The 25,934-nt window shown below is 37.6% G+C and overlaps 1 protein-coding gene across 3 annotated transcripts in view; it reads left to right on the top strand.

Annotated features, from left to right (window-relative positions):
• Positions 1 to 25,934, top strand: part of LOC311435906 (uncharacterized protein) — a 168,480-nt gene extending 142,546 nt beyond the window's left edge. Inside the window, exons 1-9 of one of the 3 annotated variants that reach the window (XM_084517445.1) lie at positions 10,205 to 10,242; positions 11,117 to 11,293; positions 15,757 to 15,905; positions 16,535 to 16,595; positions 18,894 to 19,046; positions 21,164 to 21,187; positions 22,417 to 22,496; positions 23,124 to 23,203; positions 23,729 to 25,934. In XM_084517445.1, coding sequence (XP_084373571.1) covers positions 16,550 to 16,595; positions 18,894 to 19,046; positions 21,164 to 21,187; positions 22,417 to 22,496; positions 23,124 to 23,195 — 375 coding nt within the window. In that variant the 5' untranslated portion in view covers positions 10,205 to 10,242; positions 11,117 to 11,293; positions 15,757 to 15,905; positions 16,535 to 16,549 and the 3' untranslated portion in view covers positions 23,196 to 23,203; positions 23,729 to 25,934. Of the gene's footprint in view, positions 1 to 10,204; positions 10,243 to 11,116; positions 11,294 to 15,756; positions 15,906 to 16,534; positions 16,596 to 18,893; positions 19,047 to 21,163; positions 21,188 to 22,416; positions 22,497 to 23,123; positions 23,204 to 23,728 lie in introns of those variants that run through there. The other 2 variants (XM_084517444.1, XM_084517443.1) reach the window with 2 other exon arrangements.

Below are 25,934 nucleotides of genomic sequence, written 5' to 3'. Positions count from 1 at the left end.
TCTTAAATGAAATTGAGTGGGGAGAACAGCAAGCATAGTTACCCTTTGGTTTTTAACTCTGCCTTAGTGTAAACAGGAGTTTGTTTGTTTTTTTCCCCATTTGATCCTTAGATTTGTCCTTTGTTTTGCACATTGTATTAATTTTGTAATTAGCATTCCTGGAAAAAGAATTGAATCTACAGAATTTGGATCCCATTGCCAGAAAAAATATGGGTCAAGGAAGTCAAGCTGTAAATACCTTTTTTTGTGTTTGTGTGTGTATGGGTATGACCAAAAAATCTACCCATGAAAAACTTACCAGCTGCTTTTTTTAAAAAATAAATAAATAAAATAAAATACAAAGCAACATCAACAGTTACCAATAGCCAAAAGAACAGATTTTTACATGGTACTTGCAAGAGATCCATAACCCATTTGAAGAAGAATCCAATTGAAATCAGCCTACTTTTAGGGCTTCTGGAACAGCCAACATGGTCTTTTTCTTCTACATTTGGTGAGATTTCCCATTTTTCCATTTCTGAATTTCAAGCTTTGAATTTTAGAGGAGGGAGGAACAAAGGAAAATAATTTGCAATTTTTTGCAAAATTAATCCAAATTGGTTTTGCCTTTATCACCAATCCTGCATTTCACTAAGAACATTTTAATATAAGATGGTCTGTTCAGAGAATGTGCGAAGGGGCTCCAAAACAGCCACTTGTGGAATGCCAAAAAAATTACAGGATCTATACAACTTAAGACATTCTCATGGCTTTGAATGTTCTAAGGTTCAAGACTCAGATCTATATCTTTCATAGAATTTAGCACTGTATATGTATTTATAAATTATTATACTAATGATAATTGGATAAGCAAGGATTTTGGAACACAAAAGGAGTATGAGAATCTGACTGTGACATCCGAAAGGCAGGTTATCACAGCGACGCATGGACATACGTAAGTGCCTGCCAACTTTCCTTTTCTCAATATTTCATTACGTTGTGAGTACTAGAAATTTCCTAACTTGGGATTTATGGACTTCCACCCAGAAAGGGTTCTTCACCACTCAATGCCTCTGTCAGCTCAGCCCTAGGGTGGGCGTCCTGTATCAGGGATGACAAGCTGGTACACTACTGAAGGACTTGTCCTCTGATTAAAGATAACTAGTATACTCATCTAGTTTTGCCTCTGTAATATATAAATGTTGATGTGCCCCTGTTCTGTTTAATATGGAGAGAAATAGCAAGGCAATTATTTGCCAAAAAGCACAGAGCATATGGCATATTTAAGTGGGACCTGCCAAGGTTTCGGTACATAAGAAGTTCACTTTTATTGGAGATTATGTATACATGTTCTGTGGCCAGTACAAAAACTAAGATCTGTTAGAGTACATGTCAGGGATAAAATGCTTATGTACCCTTCTGTTTTTTCTCTGCCAACCTTTCCTTTGTGTCAGAACAATTTACTGTAGATACAAAGGTGGTTCCATGTGGGCCCTATGGCCCCAGTCTGTACTGGGAGTTTACACACACAGAGCAATGTTTGACTAATAATTCTAATTTATAAACCATCAACAATCCTAAAAACAGATTAGCCAGCGAGGACTTTTTGTGACAAATACCATGGCACTTTTCCACACCGAACCACATAAAAGGACTCTGGGTCAGAAAAATGCATTCATTTAGGATCAAGTCTAGCAGAAGTCCCACGATTGCCAATGGAACAAGAATAACACCCCTGTTGCCAGACTTTTTCTAGGCAGTGGGTGGCCATGGATATAGTGCTGTCCCTTCCCCCACCAACATAGTCTCTGTGTTACAAGTTGATTTCTGTTGAAGTCCAGCAACTACACAGTCTCAGGATAGCTGGATATCAGCCCTGCTTGCATTCCTGCTTTGACTGCAGGGGCTCTGACAGCAAAGGTAACCGTGATGGTTTACTTCACTCCTGGTATGGCACAAGTCTGGTAGAAAACCTCAACAACTTTATTTGGAGATGCATGCTGAAGCCTGCGAACAAAGCACACAGGGAGTGCTAAGCCACCTCTGTCACCTCCCTGATGCTGCAGAGCTATGTGTGCTCTGTTCTTAAGTCTGAGCAGTTTACATGGGCCAAAAGTTATGCGGACTGACTCAGCAAGCCCAAGCTCTTATTCTCCTCTTGTTAGGAATAAGAACCACGAGCAGCCAGATCCCCCTGAGCCAGCGTGGTGATGGCTGCAGCCTCTTCTCTCCTTGAGCACAGACCCAGACCCAGCTGAGCGGAACTACCTGCAAGCAGTTGAGGGAGCCACAAATGCCTAAGTAAACCAACTTACTCTGTGAGATTAGTGCAAAGCAGGTAAAGCAAGGCCAAGACTTGGGAAACACGTTGATCCACTGTGGAAACCAGCTACTTAGAGGAAAGAGTCAGGAAACTGATGCACTTGGCCTCTATTGGATTCACCAGTTTGAGCATGTGTTCTCCTAATCAGAATGCTATTTCCCAACTGAGCAGAGCTTTCTAATCAAGCAGACATTTTTAAGAAAAAAAGCAAAACCAAAACAATAAACAAAAAAACCCACGAAACAGAAAAATTGAAATAAAAGCATAATTTTGGAAGATGATGAAAGTTAAGAAAATGGGAAGGGACCAGAGGCATAAAATATTATATTTGCCAGGTCCAATATTTACTTCCTCTAGTTCCAGAGCTATATGATGGGTGGATGAAGGTAAATGAGCCTTGTTTATAGTAGATTTATGTAAATACAGAAGAGCTTTTCCAGGACATACATATATTCAACAAATATGCAAACTGCTGTGAATTATTACAGTAAAAATGTCAAAAGCTTCCCTGAGATCAGCTAAGGAAAAATCCTTGGTTCTTCAAACCCAGCCACGTAGCCCTACCTTGTATGCTGATACCCCTACCTTCTGCTGAGACCCACATCCACAAAAGCATGGGATGAACCTAGTAATATAAATGTCAACATAGCTGGATGTTTTACAGGAAGGGTGAAATTTAGGCCTCACTCTCATGTCATTGGAAGCCAACTTCTGTCTTTCATGGGCTTATTCGTAAACAACATGCTTCAGTTCAGTGATGACTTTTCAGTCACATTGATTCAGACTTTTTCCAAAAGGATCGGTCCCATCCATCCCTTCCTGTGTTTGCTGTGTTGTACCAGGTGGGTACATTTGCACCCACATAACACAGACTTCACTGCCTACAGGGTGCAGGCAACAAGAAACTGATCCAGCAGAAAACTAACATGTTGTGCAGACCTAGATATCAAAATGCAATATGCATCTCCCTTTCTTCACTGGTACCAGCCTTTTTATGAATGCAGTGAAAAAAAAAATGTGTTTGTTTAATTAAATCCAGTTCAGACTTACCAAATAAATACTGTGGGCAATGAAGACCACATCTGGTATGTAGTGATGCTACTTTGTACTGGTGGGTTGCCCAAAAGTAGCAGAAAGCAATTAGATTTGCCCCATGGTGAATCCCCATTCAGACACAGCTCTCAGCTGTTGGTGGTGTTTCATCCCCTCTCCCATGTGTTTTGGCCTTGGTATAAGAGATACCTTGAGGTGGGCACAGGCATGGCACTGCTGGCATAACTAGCCACATTGTGCTCCAGCTGTGCTCGGGTAACATTTGCTCTTGGCTAGCTGGAGAAGGGGGAGGATGAGAAAGGGGAAAAAGCCCACGAGCAGAAGCGGCAGGAGCTCACCGGAAAAGACCCTCCACCAAGTTCTGTGTCCCAGATCTGCTGCCAGACTCACAAAGCTTCACACAAGCCCTTGATAGTCTTCCCTGCTGAGCTGAGCTGTCTTCCCTGCGTACCTTTGATCATAAGTAGTGCTTTAACTTGTATGCCATAGCGTTCTTATTTTGTCTTGCTAATCCAGGAGTGTATGTGATGTGTATAAGATTCACATATAATCTCACATTCTTTTCAGAAGGATGTGGAAAAGTCAGAGCGTAGCTAGAAGTGTCATTGAGTTTGATATTTATTTTCATTAACTATCTAGGAGATGCAATATGTAGGGTATTGTAGACCAAATTTTATAACACTGCATTTAAGTGCACCTTTCACACAACTCGTAAAACAGATTCCCAATAGCTGTAATGTTAAATTTGTCTCCTTGGATGCAATGGAAAATGTGACTTTCATGCTTTTCTGTATGTTTACAGCATCATAAATAACACACAGATCTGAAGTGTTTTAAGTACACCAATATGCTATTTTAAACAAAGTAGTGAAAATATGTAGCATACAGTGTCCAGTTGTTTTTACTTCTTTCAAGAGTAAGGTTTCTCCTGCCTGCCTAATTTTTAACTTTGCGTAGCTTTAAGAACTCTTTATGTACTGCACCTCAAAGTGAAAGGAGTTCAAAGTTAGATGAAACCTAGGTGAAGAAAGCAAGCATGAAAATACCGTGTGGTATTGCTGCTTAATGCAGATTGCAGGGCTTACAGAGTTTCAATAGACTTTTCAACTAAATTCAACCTGTGATAGCTTAATATCCAAAATCTTATGGAATCCTTTCACAAACCAAAATATTGTGATATTTAGCATAGGGAGAACTTTCAGCATTCCAAGAAGATGTTCTGTTAGGTAATAGTTTGATTGCAGCCTGTCTCCATAATTGCAGTGCTATGTTTATTAAACTGTAGCACTTCAATGCTCTTATAAGATGAATCATTGCTAAAAAAAAAATGCTTCGTATTTCAGATGTTGTTAGTATCATGCATTATATAAATAGCTTACAGAGAATATAAATTTGACAGTTGTTAAATTTAGATATCGATCTGGTAAAAATAATTTATGTAATTATCCATCTTCTTGAGGTTAAAAGATAGTTATGTATTCTCTAGGGATTGCTGAGCATTTCTGAGCCTCTTTGCATGCATAAGGACTTGGGGGGGGTTGTCATAAGCGTCACTCAGAAATGGAAAGTCTGAATGTATTAAAAGATGGTGTGGTCTCTTACTCAAAAATGCAATTGGTGTTCTTGAACGTTCTGCTTCAGTGAACCCTTCACACACCACACATGGAACCAGTAAAGGAGCACTGTTTCTTTCTTGAAATGGGCCATGCTGTTTCGTTTGAAACAACATGTGTTTCTGCTGGGTGTTCTGTGGTTCTGTCTCAACAACATTACTCAGAGCTCAAATACAGCAGGTATCAGCCAAGGAACTTTCAAGTATCAGAGGGACGAATAAATCATATTTTCAAGAGACACCATCCCTTTCAGATAGATACATAGCTATACATCTGAGACATATCATGCTTGAAAGAAGTAGTTTAATCTTCTCACTCTTACAAAAACTGAGATGCCAAAGGACTTCCAGTAACAACTTAAATGAAAGTCACAGGAGAGGGATAGAGGCCTCTGTATTGCTGAGGATCATAAAACCAGTCCCTTTCCCCGTGTCTGTACCACTGGTGACCTCTAGTGCCCAAGGAAGAGAACAGGTATTCAAAGTCCTGCAAAGAATTTCTTTCCAAGAACACGAAATGCTGTAACGTCCATTCCTTCAGAGTTTCACTCTGACACGGCTTTCATTTTGCAATATTTTAAATGCAAAGTAGTTATATAGAAACATCGTGACTTTAATCAATTTTAAGCTTCATTAACAGCAAAGAAGTATTTCACAAATTTCCTACTACAAACTATAAGTTACATTTATTCACTTTCTTAATTTATCTTGCTGTCTTGGAGTATTGACAGGAATATCTTTGCAGGGGAAGCAAAGAGATTTACAGTAATTGTAAGAATATAGAAAATTGTTTGTAAAAGTGAACACAACAATGTAATACAAAGTTTGCCAAATTCTGCTGAAGAATACATCTGAAAGCTACGCACTATGAAAGAATATTCATATTTGGATCATCTGTTTCAGGTATTTGTTCCTTCCTCACTCTGCGAAAAGGAACCACACCTCCATCTTTAACAGTCCATCTTTAACAATCTTAACAGAAGAGTATTAAACTATGCCCTGAGAGCAGCAGTACTAGAAAATGATATATGTATGTATGTGAGTGAGTTAATAACAGAATGTGTGCATTAATGCATTGTTGTTACGTATTTAAAAACCAAACCAAACCACAAGATAAAGTACAGAAATCATGTATTACAGCAGGGCTGGAAATCTCAGATCTCTTCTTCCAAGACTGTACACTAACCATTATCAAGAAAAGTTCCACCATTCTTAAACACTTTGTTGCACTGTAATCCAGTTTTAAAAGAAAGACTCACGGTAGTCTTGTTGTTGTGCTAAAGGACGCTGGCAATGTGGACTTCAGTCTTCTCATATCGATAAAAGAATTGAATCTCTGAGTGCTCTGTTACAGAAGAGGTGGGCAGTTGTCCCTCTTCTCTGATTACCTTTTAAAAGAGAAGGGTCCTGAGATGGATACTTAATTAAAGATCCTGGATGAATGAACACACCTTCTTGCAGCACTACGTCAAGAGGCTCAGGGTTGCAGCCAGCCAGCATGATCAACATTTGCTATGAGATGGTAGCACACAGGTCAGCATGCAGGCCTTCATCTCACTCATCACCTCACAGACATCAGCAGAGTTCTGGTGATTTCTCCAGAGATCAGATGCTTAAAACTCTTAGCTCTTTCAGTTGTTTATTGGATCTGTCCTGAGAGGGCTAATGGCCTAGGGTCAGAGAACTTTAGCATTATAGTTATTGAGCATCTCTTGAGGAATACAGTGTGTATGTTTGTGTGAGAAAAAGAGTATGGGAAGAAAAGGTGATCTGTACAAAAGCTAGTCTTCCCAGTAATATAAACCATGCCAAATCCATTTACACATATAGAGACGTGAATGCAATCTTAAAATCTTTCTGTTGGGTGGCAAAGCCAATTACACAACTTCATTTCTGATGCAGTTTGATGACTATGGGCAGTGAACACAGGCCACCTAGCTACAACTTTTTAATTTTTTCTTGATTATGTAAAAACTTAGCAGGACATAAGTTACAGTAGCTTGCTACATACAAAGTACAGCAAAATTTTTTTTAGTTTAATAAAATTTCAGGATGCAGAACACAAGAAGCACACTTTTGGAAGCAGTACAGTGGTGCGACTTACTAGTAGTGGGTATTGATTTATGTGTCACAGAAAGGGAAGTGCATTTTGTTAGTCAGCCTCTTTGCCTTTCAGAGCCTGTTCAGGAAGCGTAGTCCTTACTTGCAACACACAATCATTAGCTGCTTACAGATCTTCATAATCAACAGCCCTTCTACCCAGGCTTACATGTTCATCAGGAAAATTTAGAAGTGGTGAATCTAACTAAGCCTTAAGCCCCATCCTCTGATAGGTGCAAAGTAAAACTATTATTTGGCTCCAAAAATAAAAATAACATTGTGGCTTCAAATTTGACATTTTATTTAAATTGAAAATATTTCATTTCTTAAACTAAGTATATATACAGCTGAATCTGAAGGTTGGGAATTTATTTTGAGGGCTAAATCACCATTTTAAATTAATAAGTAACACAGAGTAGTAGTACTCAAGTAATACATGTTCACTGCTGATGCTTGAAAAACTGTAGTGGGAGACATTGTTCAAGTACCTGAAGGCTGTGGGGGACCTTGGATCTATTCTAACAATAGCAGCCTATTCTGAGGACTCAGACAAGATAATTTCCTGCCTTTAAGTTTGTGTTAATGACTGACTCATTCACAGTCTGAACCTGAATGAGAGTAAAATTCACATGAAAATCATGAGTGTGAGGATATAAGACCTTGTAGTTCTGAAACATTTTCAGTTGGAATCCGATTTCCTTCCATGTGCAATTTGATAAAAAATGCAAGGAAAAATGAAGCAGGTTAGGGCGCAGGAAGTGGGTCAGTCACCATTCTCAACCATCAAAAAATTATGTTTCTAAGCGTGGTCAAAAAATAAATAAAGTACATTTATCTTTTATATTGTATGTTGCATTTACATCAAAATGTATAGCTATCCTCCTACTTAACCTGAAAAAAATGAGGTATTCAATTGTATCAATAAACAAGGTAAAATAAGATTAACATTCTAGGTAAAATTTCCTTTTCTAATTTAAATCATAATTCAAATTTGTAATTTTGGCAGAATTGCCAGAGCTGCATTTGGTAAAGTACTGGTTAGCAGAAGGAGCACAATGTGTTGGACAATTCTTGCTCTGCTCCTCTGGGGCTTAGAGCAATAGAGATCCATTGCTGGTCTCTGAAGACTGAGTGAACAGACCCAAGGAGGATCCTTTCTGGGGGTCTCCACTGCTTTTTATTCTTCTGAATAACGGAGGGTACCTGAAAATTCAAAACAATGGTTTTCAGGCCATCTGAGAGCTGCGTAGGCTTGCTAAATTTCATTGTTATTATTCTATTTTACTTACACAGAATAACAAATCAGGCACAATGGAATTAATAAACTCAATTACGAATAGGTTAAGTTTAAGAACATTGCAGCCATCTAAAAATGAAATGCTTTACTCTCTAAACATTCCTACTAAACATCTGGGAAATCTTAGCTTAAAAATAGTGCAGCAGGCACAATGGAAAATCCTTGAGAGTGATGACAGCTCTGATTTCACATGTATTTATAATCCTGCACTTCGTTTATTTTCTTGGGATTTCTGTATTTGACAGAGACAGATATCTGAAAATAACTGACATGCTAGCTGTCAGCCTCTCCTTAAAATGTGTGGTCAATAGATCAAGGGAACTAAAACACAAGGGGCTCAATGTTATTCTCCGTTACAAAATGCAGAGAGGATGAAGCATTTTATGGTTCCTGAATGAAATGCTCACATGTGAAAAATAAATACCTGACAGTCTCTCACTTCAGCAACTTCTAGATGGTGCTGAGTTCAAACTACTACCTGCAGTTTGTGAATGAAGAACTATGCCACTGCAAAACAAACATGGAAACACGAAAATGAGGACAGTATGAAATGTTTGCTACAGGAGGGGAACTTTCATCTGCATTAGGAGTTAGGTTTTCACCAGGCCTGTGAAAGATGCTTCCTAAATAAATTGGATCATTTTGTGGAATAACTTCAAGGGAATTTAATTCAATACACAGCTCAATCTCCTGTGTTTCTGTAGGCGTTATGGGGAATCCATAGTTTTGGCAGGAGAAACAGGACAGACCTAAGGAAAACTAAAACTGCTTTGAGACAGAAATCTTGCATTGTAGTCATCTGCAGTATCTGGTATAAAAAGGACCATTTCTTCAAATTAAACACCATTTGCTGTCCTAACACAGACAGATAGGACTCTGAGTTAATGTAAAATGCCAACATGTTATTTTCCATTCAAAAAGCAAAGATAATAAAATGAAATGTTAAGTCCTCCAAATGCGAGGTAGAATACAGCAATGATATCTGTTTGCTGTCCACAATACTCAGACTTCTTTTGTGGTGTCAGTAGTTATGCCAAGGTAAGCAGGGAGAGGAATGAACTACTTATCTCCACTTCCTATATCCATTGGGCTCTACATTATTTTTTGAGAGACAAACTACCTATACCTTACTGCAGATCAGACTAGGCAGAATTTCTTCCACATGTCAACTATGTTGTGTTCATCAGCCACAGGGATTCAAGAAGTCTGCTCCGTTCAGTTATCTCAGTGTGGCCATTGCCCAATGTGTAATGTCAGTATTGTACAGAGTACTGTACAAGTCAGCAACTAGCTCTGTGAAAACTTACCTGCAGAAGGGGGATCCCTGTTTCCCAGGGGGTTAAGCCCTACTTCTTCAAGGGAATAATTCGGAGGAAAATTCAGCAGGCTTATCTGTAGACCTCCTCCTTGACCTCGCTTAGGAAAAAAGGTAACTGTGGGTGTACATGTGCATATTTATGTGTAACAGGAAAAGAGACCAGTGAACGATAATGTCTATGGCTTAATCTGCAGCAGCAATGATTTTTTATTGCCCTGTAGTAAGTATCTTATGTCTTGGTAAAAGCTTGTTGGTTTAGGAGGTATCTCACTTCTTTAATAAGTAATTGAAGCTGCCTTGCAAGTATGTCACTAAATGTAGAACAATTTCTGTTTTAATGATTATTATTTTTCTGAATCATGATTTTCTCTTCATACCAATTTGCTACTTTGCATCATTCCACATCAAGCCACACAGAGCATAGAGATGCAAATAAGTGTATGTGACACATGATGCAAAAATTGCTATTTGCAATTGCTCTTTGCAATCATATGGTGCTTGAGAAATTTCTCAATATTTGGAAGGTTCCACACTATAGAAAACAATAACAATCACATTCTGTAAGTACAACTTAACCTGCTATGTAAGGTGCAAGGCTGTGTCAGTAATGTGAAGTCACACAAATGCTTCCTAATGTATTCTTTTCTTAAAATTAAGAGGTCTGTTTAGAAGATGGAAAGTATCATGCATTTATTTAACTTGACATAACACAGCATTACTATGAGGTACAGGGCAAATAAGAGAGTGTTTTTCAACTTACTACTTGGACTTTTCTGTTGGTAAACTATTCTGAAAAAATCCAAAATTTTAGAACTGCAGGCCATATGTTTCTTAAATGTTGTAACAAGTCATTGTCTGATCACATGACATTAAAGTCACTGAAAGAATACTTAACTCTTTAGACATTTTGCAAGTTGCTACATAAGGATAAATTCATACTATTCTGCAGTATTTATTGACGGGAATAATTATTATCAAAAACAGTTATTTTTTTTTTACAACATATAAAAGCTGGAGTTTTTATGCACAAATGTTGAGACAAGCTTTCTGCTCCACGGAGCTAGAAGACTTTATTTAATGTTAAATGAATTATATAGGGTAACAAGATATGGAAAGACAAAGGGCAACTTCTATAATAGTAAAACACTGTACTTCCTTGCTTTTTGTTCTGCATACTTGATGGTATTGTTACTTGTCACAGTTCATTTCTTCCAGAGCAGGATCAGCACATGTTTGCAATTAAGTCAAATACTGCAGATAACTCTTTTTTTAATTGGTGATTAATATACTTATGTGAAGAGTTGTTAAGTGCACTGATTTCAGTTCTCCTTTCCATTACCTTCACTCAACTGTACGTTTGCCTAGCAGTCTGCACTCACCTGAACTTCATAATTATTTCTCTGTTGCCTATACCCATATTTGTTGTCATTCCAGGCATCTTGAGGTGCCAATATGTGATTGTGTGACAGCAGACAGGAAAATGACTGCAAATGAGAATACGGAGGCGAGGAGGGTTGGAGTAAGAGTTCCAGATGTTTCGACAGCTTACTAGAAAGAAATGGACTGACGGAATGCTTCTTAATTTTCCAGTTTCATCAGAGAGGTTTACAGGTGGCTTTCTGAAACTTTTTCCCTATTTCTCCTTTTTATTTTTTTTTTTTAATCTACTGGGGTTTGTCATACAATGCACCTATTACTGCTGTGGCACTTCTTAAAATTAGAAGAACAGATTCATTCTTTCACATCTGTTCTTCAGCAGTCAATAACCTGTCAGTGACAATTTCACTGACATTCTGGTATGGATTTCCTGTGGGGAAGGTCTGTATATGATACCACCTTCAGGGGGGACTCACGTTCCCCCTCATGGAGGAAGGAAGATACATTAACAGCCTGTCTCTCAGTACCTCACCTCTGCGCTTGAAAACAGAATTACAGTTGAATCTGAACTCACTGGCCTGGGGTCAGGTCAAATGAGTCATAAACACTGACGCAGGCAGCTGAGCTTGAATCCACATGTCTGTAGACAATGAGTTTGGTATACAGAATCAGAGAGGCAAAGCTCAACCATTTCTTAAGCAAGCATTGTTTCTGGTCAAGCATCTGTACAATGCCTGCAGCATGGCAGTGCACCATCTGGTGCACCATGTAGAATCACATCAAGTATTTTTATAGACAGACAGGCCATCATAAATACTGCCCACTTTTTAAATTAAAACGGTCTGTTACATTAATTATTGTTCCTATGATTTCAACTAAGAAAATAAAATTTGGCATGGATGACCAAATTCTTAATGTATTAATAACTTCTACAAAACAAAGCAATTCTGGTTGGTTTGCCATAGGTTTTGTGCTGTGTTTTATTTCAGAGATACATCTTCAGTTTAATCACCTTTACTTTGTTTTCTAAATGCTCTTTTGTAACACAATGTACAACTAATTTAGCATTCAGCAACATGTAGGTGGTGCAGCAGGCATGATGTTTATGGCATGCAAATTTGGTGGAATGCACAAGGATTCTAAAGCATTTCGTATATTTCTCTTCTAAAACCTTCCTCTGTGAGAAGAGATGACACTGGCTTTCCTCTATACACTGCTTTGCCCCCAGTCCTTTTTTCTGAAATATTCAGGAAAGGCCATGAAGTAATAGGGATCAGCACTCCCCAATAAGTCAGGTAGCCTAGGTGAGGTGTCTGTCCTAAAGAGTGGATCTGTTTTTTTGGTACCTTTTTTTAAAGTGTATACTGGAAAGAGGTTTTGTCGGTACTGAGAGATTTTTTGTCAGGGAACGGTGGATGTGAAAGTTTTACACTTTGAAGCTGGGGGAATGGAAGCACTGTCAAAATGGTGCTGACCTTTATGGTTTCCAGAGCTCCTCTGTAGCGGAAGGGAAGTTTTCTATTATGTTTAGTTCCAGATGAGCATCCTTACACATTTTCTTTACCTTCTTCCTCACCTGTAGGTGCATTCAGTGAAGGCAGAAAAATAAGGCAAAATGGCTGACTTCTAGGCAAGTATGAGACAGTAGGACTTCAGGCAAAGGAGCTCAGTCTTCCAAAAGCTCCCTTTGAGGCTTTCGCATTGCAGAAATTCACACCACCAGTTTGGGACTCTCCCTCTGAATTGCCTCTTTCCATTGTCTTCACATACAGCCTTAGTTCTTCTGTTATTTAGTGAATCTGCATGAAACCTTTTCTTAGTGTACACAGGAGATGCATGAAAATATTTATTTCTTACTTCAGTAAAAATCTGTGTAAGATTCAAAGGCACAGAAAACATAATTTTATTAGAGACATTCTCAAATGAAGTCTGAGAAGAAAACATCTGTTATATAATAATTTGAGAGCAGTCTAAAAGAAAAGGGATGCATAATGAAAGTGATTCTTATGCCAGTTAGCAATGAACGTGGAAGGCAGAAAACATGGTGCCAGCATTTCTTTCTGCAAAGGTCTGCTATGACCTGATAAAGAAATGTTCAGAAGAAAAGATAAGGATGTGTGCACTACAAAAAAAAAGCTGTTAATGTAATATTGTTAACGTACTATTATGCTGTTTTGTTGAACTGAGATGTCTACCCAAATGCATGTTACTCCTGTTAGTTTCCTTGGTTTCAGTGCTGTCAGGCACTCTAACAGAAAGACTGCAAGGTTTTTTTTGTTTTGTTTTGTTTTGTTTTGTTTTGTTTTTTGTCTTTTTGTTGTTGTTGTTGTTTTTCGTTTTTTGGTTTTTTTTGTGTGTGTGTGTGTTTTTTGTTTTTTGTTTTTTTGTGTGTGTGTGTTTTTTTTTGGGGGGGGGATGTTAATATTTGGTGGTACAGCAGCTTTCTGAATAAAAGGTCTGGCACTTATGAAAATGAATTTTTTTGTTTGCACCCATCCTTGAAGAGCTGAGCAAGCTAATAAAGCAACTCTAGAATCAGAAGCCAGTTGGACTGCATGCCTTAGTTTGCCAGTTGGCTGAATGAAGAGGTTTTTCAAGTGTCGGACAACTGGTTGTGACAGAAATTTCATGCAGAGACACATTCAAATTGTGTACTTTAGTTCTAGTTTGTGATGCTGAAAAAATACCCTGTCCTGCCCTGAGTTTCTAACATGTCTCAACCTCCAGGTGATTTCAAACTGATGTCTGTAAAGCTCTAAATCCAACAAATCACTTAAGCATGGGGTCAATTTTAGGTGCCTATGATGTTAATCTGCTTCTTTCAGAAATAGTAAGTTTCTCAGACGAATAGCTCCTTTTTAAAGACAGGAGTTGCTTGAACATCTATTGGTGTACCACTGTGATTAAAAAGTTTAACCACCTGGGCCTCAGCATTGGTGGCTATTAATCCAGTAGCAATTTATGTGCAGTGTGTGTTTAGTTAATCATAATTAGTGAAGTGTAGGTATAGATCCTTTCATGATGAGAACATAAAGGACAAAAATATGTACAGTCAGCTGCATCCAGTTACATCCTGTTACTCATTTCCAAAATAAGTAACTTTTTCAATACTCATGCTAAGATTATACATTTCAAAACTTCGCAGAAGAATTTTGTGTTTGCCAGTTGTATATGACACCCCAGCCATGAGCGTTTTGAGGAGTGTTTCAGATGCTGTAGCTTTCCAGGCCTCAGTGTTCAATTCCAGTTCAGTTCATGGTAAGCTTGTACACCAGGACCTCAGCTCCATTTCTGTACTACTGCCTGTAGTGTTATATGAGATTGTTTTGTCCCAAATGCGGGACTTTCCATTTGTGACATCTAACAAGAGTCCCTGCATCCCCATTACCACACCTGCAGCTGACCACTAACGCATAAATCATTTTCAGTTCTCAGTTTTTTCTCAGTTACATTTATCTTAATAAGACAAAGTAAGTATGCGAGAATTACCAATACTCTGAGTTTCAGAAGGAGGATAACACCTGAAATGTCTTAATATGTATTGCTGTAGCACACACACTTTATTGACATACTCCCTGTAACCGACAACTGAAAATGGTGTCAAAGTGAACTAACAGTACTGGAAGCTTGGGTGTGTGTGTGAATGCATTTTTTTCGAATGCATGAAGGTGTTTGGAGAAATATTTTTGACCTCATGAATTACATCATAGGGATCCAAAAGGCTGGAGTTATGGGCAAGCTCTGTCAGTTGGCAGGACACGGTATTTCCATTCCTTAGCATTTAGATCCATGCCAAGTGTATGGATCCCACACCCATGGGTTATGGCATTTCCAGCACTTGAGAATCTTGAGACATTGATTCTCCCCAAATTTTCTAATCAATTATAGACATCAGGATTAAGCATTCCCCTTTTAGAAGGAGCATTGTGAATCCCTCCCTTTCCTGTCTCAAGCCCGTCCTCCTTCAGATCTGTCAGTTTCCTTTGGCTTTAGGCCTTTTTGCTTCAGGCTCTCTTTTTGTTCCATCTTCCAAGTTGCCTCAGAGTGGAAGCCCGTCAGTCTTTCTTTAAAGAGCCTTTCCATTGTAATACCTCCTAGTAGTACTACCTGGATTTTTCTGTTCAATCATGTCTTGATAACAAGGGCTGGGCGTGAACCTTGGAAAACTTTTCTGACCCCAGGACTGTCCAATTTCTATCAGAAGTCCTCTAGACTTCCCGAAGTCTTGGGGACTGCAGAGTTACTCTGTGCTTTCATTTGCCATTCAGATGACTATCATCTCATAGGCCTACTTTGTCCCTATTTTAAAACAATGAAAAAGGAAACGTGTCAACATTTAAAGCAATCAGACTGTGGCTGAAGAGGAAGATACAAACCATGTTGTTCCAGCTGAAACTTGCTCTCAGCCAAGATTCTTGTATCTATATAACAAATGAAAATTGTGCCTCTTGGTATATTTTTCATGTGTGAAGTTGCCTGGTTGATGAACATCCAGGAAAAGCCTACTAACATTGTGTGACACTACTGTGCATGAGCCCATAGAGACACAAGTATTTCGTGTTACATGATGCTATGCTTTGACAAAAGTGGTCTCAGTAGAGGAAGAAGGTAAGAATTTTGACCATGTGATGATAGTTTGCCAAGCAGACTCTTTTTCCATGACAAGCTGAATTCCTTTTCATTCTAATTATCAACAGTTAACTCAGCATCATCTGTGGCATATTATTGGATGAAGTACATACCTGTGGCAGACCACCTGGAACACTGACAACCAATGTTGAGGTGCACTTGGGAAGCAGTTCTGGAATGTGTAATACTGTTTCTTCAAAGGATCCCAAATAATTAGGTGTGCAAGTAATCATTTAAACTTTACAAGCTGGCAATGCTTTTGCTCTGAGTACTTATTTTTATGGTGCACTGAATATTTAGGATTATAGTATGATCTGTGACTAGCGCAAAAGAACATGGTTGTTCTTTGTGATCAACAGGCATTTCACTTCCATGTGGCCAGGCTTTCCCATCTGTGAAAGGATACCATTTCCATGCTTTCAAAGTGCTTTAAGATGTTCACAAAGGCTCTCTGCAGGTGTGAAGTGATAATAGTCTCATCACAACTAGAGTATTTTTCTAAAAGTGTAGTTCATAACTTGTTTTTACATCTGAATAGAGCTTGTCCTTTAGTTGTTGGCTTTGTGATTTTTGTCCTGCACATTTCACTTTGTAATAAGTAAATGCTTTTTAATGTATGCAAAGTTCCTGTAGTTATATAATTTATGTGGCACGGGAGTCCTACTAACAGCTGTTTTTTGAAACAGTCTGATACAGCCAATAAGTGGCTCAGGAAATGATAAATGCAGCAGGGTTAGTCTTTTGAGGTCTGTTGCCTTAGGGGTAACAGCCAAGGTTTCTTTGCTGTTGGGACAGTGACGTGGGGATTTTTCAGGTTTGTTTTCTGTCTTTTTTGCACTGTGGCAGATACAAAACAAAGAAATGAAGATGTGTAAGACAATACCTACATTCATCCTGCTGCTTACAGGTGAGTGAACATTTCTTTAGATATTTTTCAGCTATTACTTTCTCGTTAATACTTTTCAGTAATTTTTGAAGATATTCCTAAGCTTATTTTAGATGAAGCTTAATATGACTTGATCATTACAAATCATTATACAATTATCAAAGGTGTTTCTCTGTGCATTACTATATTTTACCACATGAAAGATTACCTTAGTTACATCTGTATCAGTAAGATAAAACTCACATAAAAAGCATAAAAATATTTTGCCATACAATTTTCTGTAGCACCCCTAATAATCAGACTTGAAGAATAAGTCAGTCTTGTATTTAAGGAAATCTCTTGCAAATACAGAGAGAGACACATGCCAATAAAAGGTAAGGCTTCTTTTTGCAGCATTTTATTTTCATTAAAGAATGCTGAAAATAAATGTTAACATCAATAATGATAAATATTCTATCATCAGTAGAACTAGAAAAACGTTAATACATACAGATCATGCCGTTTTTGTTAGCACTGCTAGTTACAGTAACAGTGGCAGTGTCACACTGATGCTGCAGGGAAGGCAAAAAATTGAATTATTTCAAGTCATTCAACCATAAACACCAGGTCTTCCTCATTGTTGCACAAAGATTTTGTAAATTTACTTAGATATTATATCATACTAAATATGATATAGCAGAGTCCCCTTACAACATGTGTCTAACAAAAGGATGTTATATTTAGCCATTAGAATTTGTGACCAGCTGTATCAGTTTCATAAAATTTCACTATAGCATTGTTTCTATGGCAAAAAGAAAAAAAAATATATAATTAGCTTGGTGCAAAGACATACATCTTTACACCTCTGTCCCACTAAAGGCAGCAATAGACCAAGAATTTAAGAAGGTGCTAAGAGGGTTGGGGGGAAGGTGGCTAATGGACCTTCTTATCATGAGAGCGCATGTGCTCTCAAGATCACAGGCCTGGCTTAGCATTTATGCCATCCGCCTTCAAAGCAGTTCATGGAGATATGTATATCTTCAGACACATGCTGCAGAGTGGTGCTCTGCTTGGCGGAGTCCTGTAAAAGCTTCAGTGACAAAGCAAGCAACTTAAACCCATTGCTAGTGAGAGCAGTATATTCCCAGAGAGAGGCAGCCCCCTCCCCTGAGTACTGGTCTTTTTCATTGCAATGTATTGCATCTGTTTGCTCCCTCTCAGAGAAGCTGTGGAGTTTTTCCCTGGAGGTTATGCTGTAATTCTAGGAAGAACTTGATAGAACGCAAGACCTCAGGGGAGACCATAAATATGTAAGATGTTTGAGGGTGTTAATCTTTTGAACTTGTATGTCTAAGATTATCATGTGCCACTTTTTTTGTCCCCCCATGCTGTTTCAGTCACTTATGTCCTATATGGAACCTCTGGGATTTCACTGGTTAAACTTGCTGCCATAGATGAGGTTTTATTTTGTTTTTAATGTCACAACAGAGAAAGTATAAGAAAGCACCTGCTTAATTCTCCAGTAACTCGATAAAGTGTAGGGATTTTCTCTCTTCCTGTCATTCAGAAAAAGTTCAGGGAACCTTCACCCCTCCCCAAATCTTCTTTTTCATTAATTTTCAATTGAAGTTGAGGAGGCATTTGAAAGACAGGATGTTTTCATTTGTTAGCTAAAACAACATAATGTGTTTCATCTGTATTAACATGATTGCTTCCCGTTTGAGAAGCATTAAAGGCAAGAAGAAAAGTGAAAAAGAGGGTGAATATCAGTAAACATCCCAGGTGAATTTAGCTGCCTTTTCCTTTCAAGCCCCATCAAAGCAAATGAAAATGAAAATGAAAATGAAAATGAAAATGAAAATGTTTTTTTCTAATTTTCATAGAGTGATCAGATCTAGTAAAAGCTACAGCTTTGTTACTATTCCTTGGTGGATTTCATGCTCTTGCTCCAAAGCATGGAAGTACTGCAATATCAGAGAAGAATTCTGAGAAGTCTATGAAAATATTTTTTTAACCTGAGTAAATGAAATGTCTTAACAATTGCAAATGAAATGTCCAAACAGAAAAGTTAGATGGAGGCAAATATTGCAAATGCAAAATAGGAGCCAAGATTGCCCAAGTTACAAGCATTTGAAAGCAAGAAAGTATTTATAACAGAAATTGTGAGACAATCTCAATAAGAAATACTCCAGCAATAGTTCTATTTTAAATGGTGTTTAATTTTTTAATTTTTGTTTATTTTTAATGTATATTTTTTTAAATATTTTAAATATTTTTATTTTTATTTTTTAATTTGTTTTTAATTTAGTTTGCTAATTTTTAATTTTGTTTATTTTTTAGGGTATTTTGTTAAAAATATGCATGTTCATGCATATACATCAACGTTAAAGCCAACTACTTCCCATGTAACAGGAGCTTCTCACCAAGAAACAGCAGCAGCTGAGTCAAAACCAGTAACAACCGGACCAGAAAATGGGTCGAGTCCTGTTCCAGGTTCATTTCTTAATTTATTACTTTCTACAAATCCTATGTCAGTCCTTCCCGCAGCGTGGATACCTAAATCTTGTGAATTTACTCTTTTCATTTTTGTCACTGTTGTTTTCTACCAGCTGACTCTTGCGAGTTCTCCACTCTTTCTGTGCATATCCTGCTGTGCCTCTCCCTGTTTGCAGTCTGATTTTGCCCTGCTGCATCTTGACACTGTCACTGTAGTGCAAGTTGCTTCTTTTCTCAGCTATCATTAAGCCTGCTGCCTAAGATACTGAAGTCATAGAAACACAGAAATACAAGGTTGGAAAGGACTTACACGATCATCTAGTCCAACCGTCATCCTATCACCAATACTACCCACTACACTACTAAATTATATCTCGTAGCACCTTGTTCAGGTGCTTCTTGAACACTGTGAGGGACGGTGACTCCACCACCTCCAACGTTCCAGTGCCTAAGCATTCATCAAGAGGAAAAGTTTTCCTGATATCTAATCTAAATTTCCCCAGGCACAACTTGTGGCCATTTCCTCAAGTCCTATCATTAGTTACCTGAGAGAAGAGGCTCCTCATCATAACCTTCCTTCAGGAACTTGTAGAGTGCAACAATATATGGCCCTGCTATAATAGATACACTGAGCCCATTCCAGGTGTAAAATAAAACATAGTAGTTAAAATAATGTGAGTTACTTCATGACTGAGATGAGCTAAGAATGGACTTACTGCTACTTACTGTGACTCTGCAGAGGTGAACTTGTTAAGTCACTCGATCAATTTTACCCTAATCCTGTGTTTAAAATGAGGTGCAACTTGGCATTGCTATGGAAAGGCAGCAAGCTGCAGGTGCCTCGGTCTTGTTTTGTTCACCATTATGTGATGGACATAGGGCCAAACCTGTAGTTTACTTGTAGGAGAAACTGAAATGGGACTGACTTGCTTTTGTTTCAAAATGTGACCAAAACTCACTTTGTCAGTATTTATTTGTCCTTGAATCCATACCAAATGCTGAGCAGGCTGCTGAGAGTACCCTAATGGTGCCTCTGCCAGTACCCTTGCATTGAAATACAGGTGAATCTGTATTCATACTGACATGCCTTTTGAAAGTACTTTCTGTTCAAAAGTCTTTTAAAAGGTTTGAACATGGACCAACTTAGCGGCAGTATAACACCGTGATGGATTTAAACAGGTTTCCCATTGTTTTTACAGAGGTGGAAGCTGAAGCACAAAGAGTATTTGAGACATCTCTAATAACACAGCCTGAATAATTGTCTGTCAAGAAGCAGAAAATAAGTCATTCAGTATAAAATGTCAGGTGCTTCTCATGATCAGTGGATAGCTTGGAATTCTGTGCTAAAGGAAGAAAACTGATGAGGAAGATCACAGCAGAAATATTCCCCCCCCAGACCCACTAAGTGTCTTGCTTCTTACTGTGACACCCCCCTGTGCAGGGTCACCAGCACCTGCCTGTGTGCATATCTGAGCTGATAACCAGCTCCTGCTCATCTTTCTGGAGGCTTTATGAAGTGGCTGCTTTCACAAGCCCCATTTTTACTCTCATGATCACAGCTACAAGCTGCACAAAACTTCATTGGGTACAGGCCAGGGCTTCAGATGCTAGTACTTTCTTAATTCCTACATTTATGAGGTTTTGTGTGGTGTTTCACTGGTGAAGACGGGAGAAAGGCAAGAAAAAGAAGGAAACTTCTGGCTGCAACAGTCTTATTTGCTGACTTCTTCCTTGTTCAGCATGTCAGGATCTGAAAAATATCAACATTCTGATTTGGACTTAGTTATGCTAATTATAATTATATGTAAATATACAATTTTGAATATATGAGAGGCTTTGCACACAAAGCCTTACCTGACAAACAGACAAAACACATCTGAAGGAGGGTTAACAGAAATCAGCATACAAGTAAAGTGAATGTAATGTAGGAACAAAGTAGTTAATAACTGCAATTTATTCTTTTGGCAGAAAAAAATGAGTTAATTTGCTTCTAGCATGTGACTAAATTTAGTGCTTTGTAGTTGCCAAAAAAACACCAGCTTTCAGCTTCATTACACATTGTCGTACAGTTTGCTCATGTTTCTAATTTTATTTCTTTTTTTTTTTTTTAACAGAAAAACGTTTGTCATCTACAGTAGGTACGTTGACAAATTCAAGATGCAAAATTCTGTTTAAATATTTTTTTCTTTACCCAAGATTTTAATTTCCAACTTCTTTTACTGCTATTGGCTATAAAAACAAAAACATATGTATGGACTTGCATACATTGGGCTGAAAAACTTAGTTGTTATGACAGAGTATTGAATACACTTTATAATTACAAATCATGATATTTCTCTGTGGATATATGTGAGTAATAAGAATATCGCTGTACTAGATTAAACCATAATAATTTGATATTTTATTACAATAATTTATATTTGAGGCTTTTTCTTTCTGTAAAAACTGTAGCACCAATAATATTGTGAACAGTAGTAACTGTTGGTATACTAAGACTGGAGATAAATATAACACATTTTGATGTGTGATAATAAACAGAAGAGGTAAAGTCAAGGAAATGTTATTATACTACATTTACAGACCTGTTTTGAGACAGAAATAAATGTTATCTTTACATAATTATGTCAATATTCACATACATTATGTGCAGTAATATTAATTGAAAATGACATTAACACAATTAACATTAGCACAGCATTATTAACATTAATTACAATTTAAGTCCGCTTTTTTATATATGAATAACTAGACAGAGTTTTTCCCTGGTGTTATGTATCTGATCTGTTGTGCTGCTGAATACTGTAAAAATGCAATGAAAAGCATGGTCAGACAAAAATAGCACATTGCTTAAACTCCTGCAAAATCAAAGCTGAAATTGTTGTGGTCTTAAAGTGTTCTGAACCTCCTCAAGGTAGGGTCGCAGAAATTGTTGAGAAAATTGCAAAATCTGCTTCATTTTTACAAAGAAAAATGAAAACACTAAGGCCTTACAAGGTCTCTCAGGTTTGAAAGAGCATTACTCCATATAAATCTGTTTTTAATCTTAGTATTATTTCTCATGACTGAACAGATGCTTTAGAATGTACTGGAGGTGAGTTATGTGGAGCTGATTTGTTCAGGTTTAATCTAGACGAAAGTTTCTTTGTATTGCCAAAAAATCTTCAACTGTAATAAGCTGTAATATGCTTGGCTCATTTCTGTACTCATCCAGACTTCAATGAGATTTTTGCTTGTAGGAAAAATAAAGATCCAGATTTTTATATAGCATGTAGTATTGCATAATTAACCACCACAAATGAAAGTATTTAGTTTTTTTCCTTTTCTCAATGACTTAGAGTCACGAGTACATTTCTTTTTGCTCTTTTAGTGGCAGGAATCAGCATTTCCCTTGTGATCATCTTGATTTGTGTAATTGCTTTTCTTTGGTTCAAATGGAAATCGTCTAAGGTAAGTCGAAGTTTCTACCTTTGGATATTTGTTTATGTGTGCATATCTATCCACACATTATAGAATATGAAGTGTCAGATGCCTGGTTTTTCCACTTTTCGCTCAGATGTGTGGCGCTTGTTTGTACTGTAGTTGCTTCTTCTCTGGGATTTTTTTGCCACTGCATAGTATTCCTAAATTAGTCATCTTGTAATCAAGGTTTAATTTACAGTAGCTGACCTCCCTTCCTGGTCAGACCTGCTCACATTTTAGTAGGCATGGTTCCTGTTTTGCAGTTTTATTCTCCCTTTAATGACAGTTTTTGTCATTAAAGGTCCTGCATCAGAGATGATACTCAGCAATTCAAGTGAGTTTTATCTGTCTGGGTTACTTTGGGTGCAGTGATTACATTGCAACCATAAGTTAATATTGCTAACAAATTAAAAAGAAACTTATAATAAGAATAATACAGTAACACTAAAGGTTCAGGTATGCAAACATACGCTACTGCATTAATGAAGCAAGTTAATGTAAGGAAAAAATCCCAGACAAACTAATACTATTATTATATTGACATTATTGATTTTGTGTTTGCATAGCTTAGATGCATACTGCAACAATAATAACAAATTTGTGTTTCTTGCACAGGAAAGTTCAGCTGAAATTAACTCTGACCCCTCCAGTGAAGCTGTGGTGACCTTAAAAAATACCAAGTTATGAGAACCAATGTGAGTGGCCATTTGAAAGAGCATTACAATGACAGTGGGAGAGCTGTTGTGTTATCCCTTGGTCAGTGCACCTGTATGGCGGAGTAGTGTAAACTATGGGACTCTGAGCCAGCAGTTTCCCATTTTTCAGTGAATATTTCAAATCACTCAAAACTAATTTGGAATGTCAGATGACAAGAAATCTCTGTCACTAAAAGAGTCTTGGACAATGCTTTTAGGTAAAGCATTAAAACCGGGGGATTTTAAATACCACCTCACTTGGCATGCATTGCCTGTAGTATAAAAAGGGAAACGTTAAACTGCTGCAGAGCCCCAAGCCTTATAAACTCCTTCCTCATCAATACCGTAACTACATTGAGTTCTGTGAAATGTGTGTGATACTTGGGACTTTGGGAAAATTAATCATCGGTGTTTATGGCCTTTAATATGTATTTGATCTGCTATATACTACAGTGAGGTGTGTTTCCATCCTACTCGTATTCCAATAATATTTTTCATTTTTCTCTTTTCTTATGTCCTTTTCAGGAGGAAAGAAGAAATGAAAATCCTCTCAGTTGATAGATATTTAAAGGGCTCTTCCACAAGAGCAGAATATTCAAAAAATAAATTCTTGAAACTAAAGAGATCCAAGTTATAGAAAATGGCACACTTAGGCTATGTATATACTAAGGAATTAAACCTGCACAGGAACATTGGCACTGTTGAGACATAGCTGGAATAGCCCTTGTTTAAACTTGTATTGTGTGTATTACCTATTGGGAATGGCTCCTGGATGCCTCCAACTTCCAAAATTTGGCAAGTGCCACAACCAGGTTACCTGAATAAACAACAGCATTCCAGTGCATGGGAGTTTCCTAGACATTGTTTAATTTACTAGTCTAGATACATACTCTTATTTTTTGAAGCTATTTCTAAATTATATATTTGATGTACATATTCACTCATTTAGGGACAAATATTATCAGTGATTAATCAAAGCTGGCCACTGCAAACCTTCATTTACTCACTGCACTGTGTTTGGCTTCTGCACTGTAGCTGTGTAAAAATCTAGTCATTTAAATTTAAGTCTTGTTTTCGTAAGCTTATTAAGATGTCCTAGACTGGAGCATGAACTTAAAAGTTGAACTACGTTGCACTCTCTCAGTAAGTAGATGATTTCATGGAACAAAATAACAGAATAGTCTCATACCTTGACCTTAGGCAAAAGATACAAGCTAAGTTAATGCAGAAATCACTAGTGCAGCGTAAATTCATATCCTGGCATACACTTCTGAGAAGCTACATAAATTTAAGTGTGTGAAGCCCCATGTTGTGACAAAGCTGCCCCTACTGCCCAGAGAAATTCCATAGCCTCAACAAGACATGCAATGCAGTTTTCAGTACATTTATTTTGTAAGAGAGGAAATACAGAAATTTCTGGAAAAACTGTTTCCATAGAGTGTGAAAGATCTGTTGATACACTGGTAAAAACTTGTCCATTAACATAAGTGACTGTGTCTATAAAGGATTAACTGCTCCGTATAATTGATGGACCTTCCGTACTCTAATTCCAGTCCTTGATAAAAATACTAATAATTATAATAATCAAGAGTCAGTTAAGGCTGAAAACCTGAACTTTACTGGATGATACCATCATTATTCCACTACTTCCCCTAATTGAGTAGCACTTACTGACTGGTGTCAGAGGCACTCAGCAGCAAGTGACTTCAGTGGGGTTCTGCTTGAGCAGGGTCTGGGGGATGTGGGGCAGAAGGGGTGAGCAGACACATGCCCAAAGAGCTGCCCTCCTGTAATGTGTCAAGGGAAACAGAACTGAAGAGGTAAGTTTGAGACAGTGTCAGATTGCACTACCAAAACATTCCAGTGTGAGCTTTGGCAAGTGACCTTTACTTCTGAATCTGCGCTCCAGTTCTACAGGACAAAACTGGTAGAATGTCCCTTCCTCATATTTATCTGTGAAGATGAATACATTTAAGAGCATGCCATGTCTAAGTCCCACAGTAATGAAGCTGTGCTGAGAGTTGTAAATATGCGGGAAAACACAGATTGTGTTTCTCTGTAAATCTTACCAAGCCAATTATTTTCCTAGTAACAGTAGAGAAGAATGCTATTCAGCTTGAGGTATTGATTGACATTTTATGCAAATAAAAGCACAAAAGCAGTTGTTCTTTGTCAGGGTCTGGACTTACTTCATGAAAGCCAAAGACACATTTTCATTTGACTTTAGTGAAATAAAAGTCCATTCTCTGTGCAAAGGAATGATTGAAGGGTAACCACTTAGTCCATCTTCTCAACAGATAAAGGTATTTATTCTTTTCTGTGTGTTTAATTCTGAGCAGCAGTATTATTTGGGGTGGGAAGGTTGTGCTATAGCTGTTTCATATGTTTTTGTTGTTGTTGTTGTTGTTGTTTTAATGTACATCTTATGTGTTGGTTTTTTTTTTCCATTAAACAGAAGTGCACTATATGCTTAAATGCTTTACTAGATAGTAGATCAAGGGTGCCCTTGGCAACAAACAGTGTTTAGCTGGATGCAGAAGAAATAAGTATAACAAACATTTGTCCATTTTCCAGGAATAATTCATAGAAACCATGTTTATGTTACTTTTAACTTGATATTTGCAAACCCCTTTGTAAATGACTCTGCTTTTGGAAATGTTTTCAGAATGGCTGTATTTTATCTGAACTTTTACAGAATCCATGTACTAGAAATTATATTTACTATTTGTAA

Source organism: Aythya ferina (genome assembly GCF_964211825.1).
Source record: "Aythya ferina genome assembly, chromosome: 4".
In the NCBI taxonomy this organism is placed as follows: Eukaryota; Metazoa; Chordata; class Aves; order Anseriformes; family Anatidae; genus Aythya; species Aythya ferina.
The sequence above is the reverse complement of the archived record's forward strand: the minus strand, read 5'-3'. Positions and strand labels throughout refer to the sequence as shown.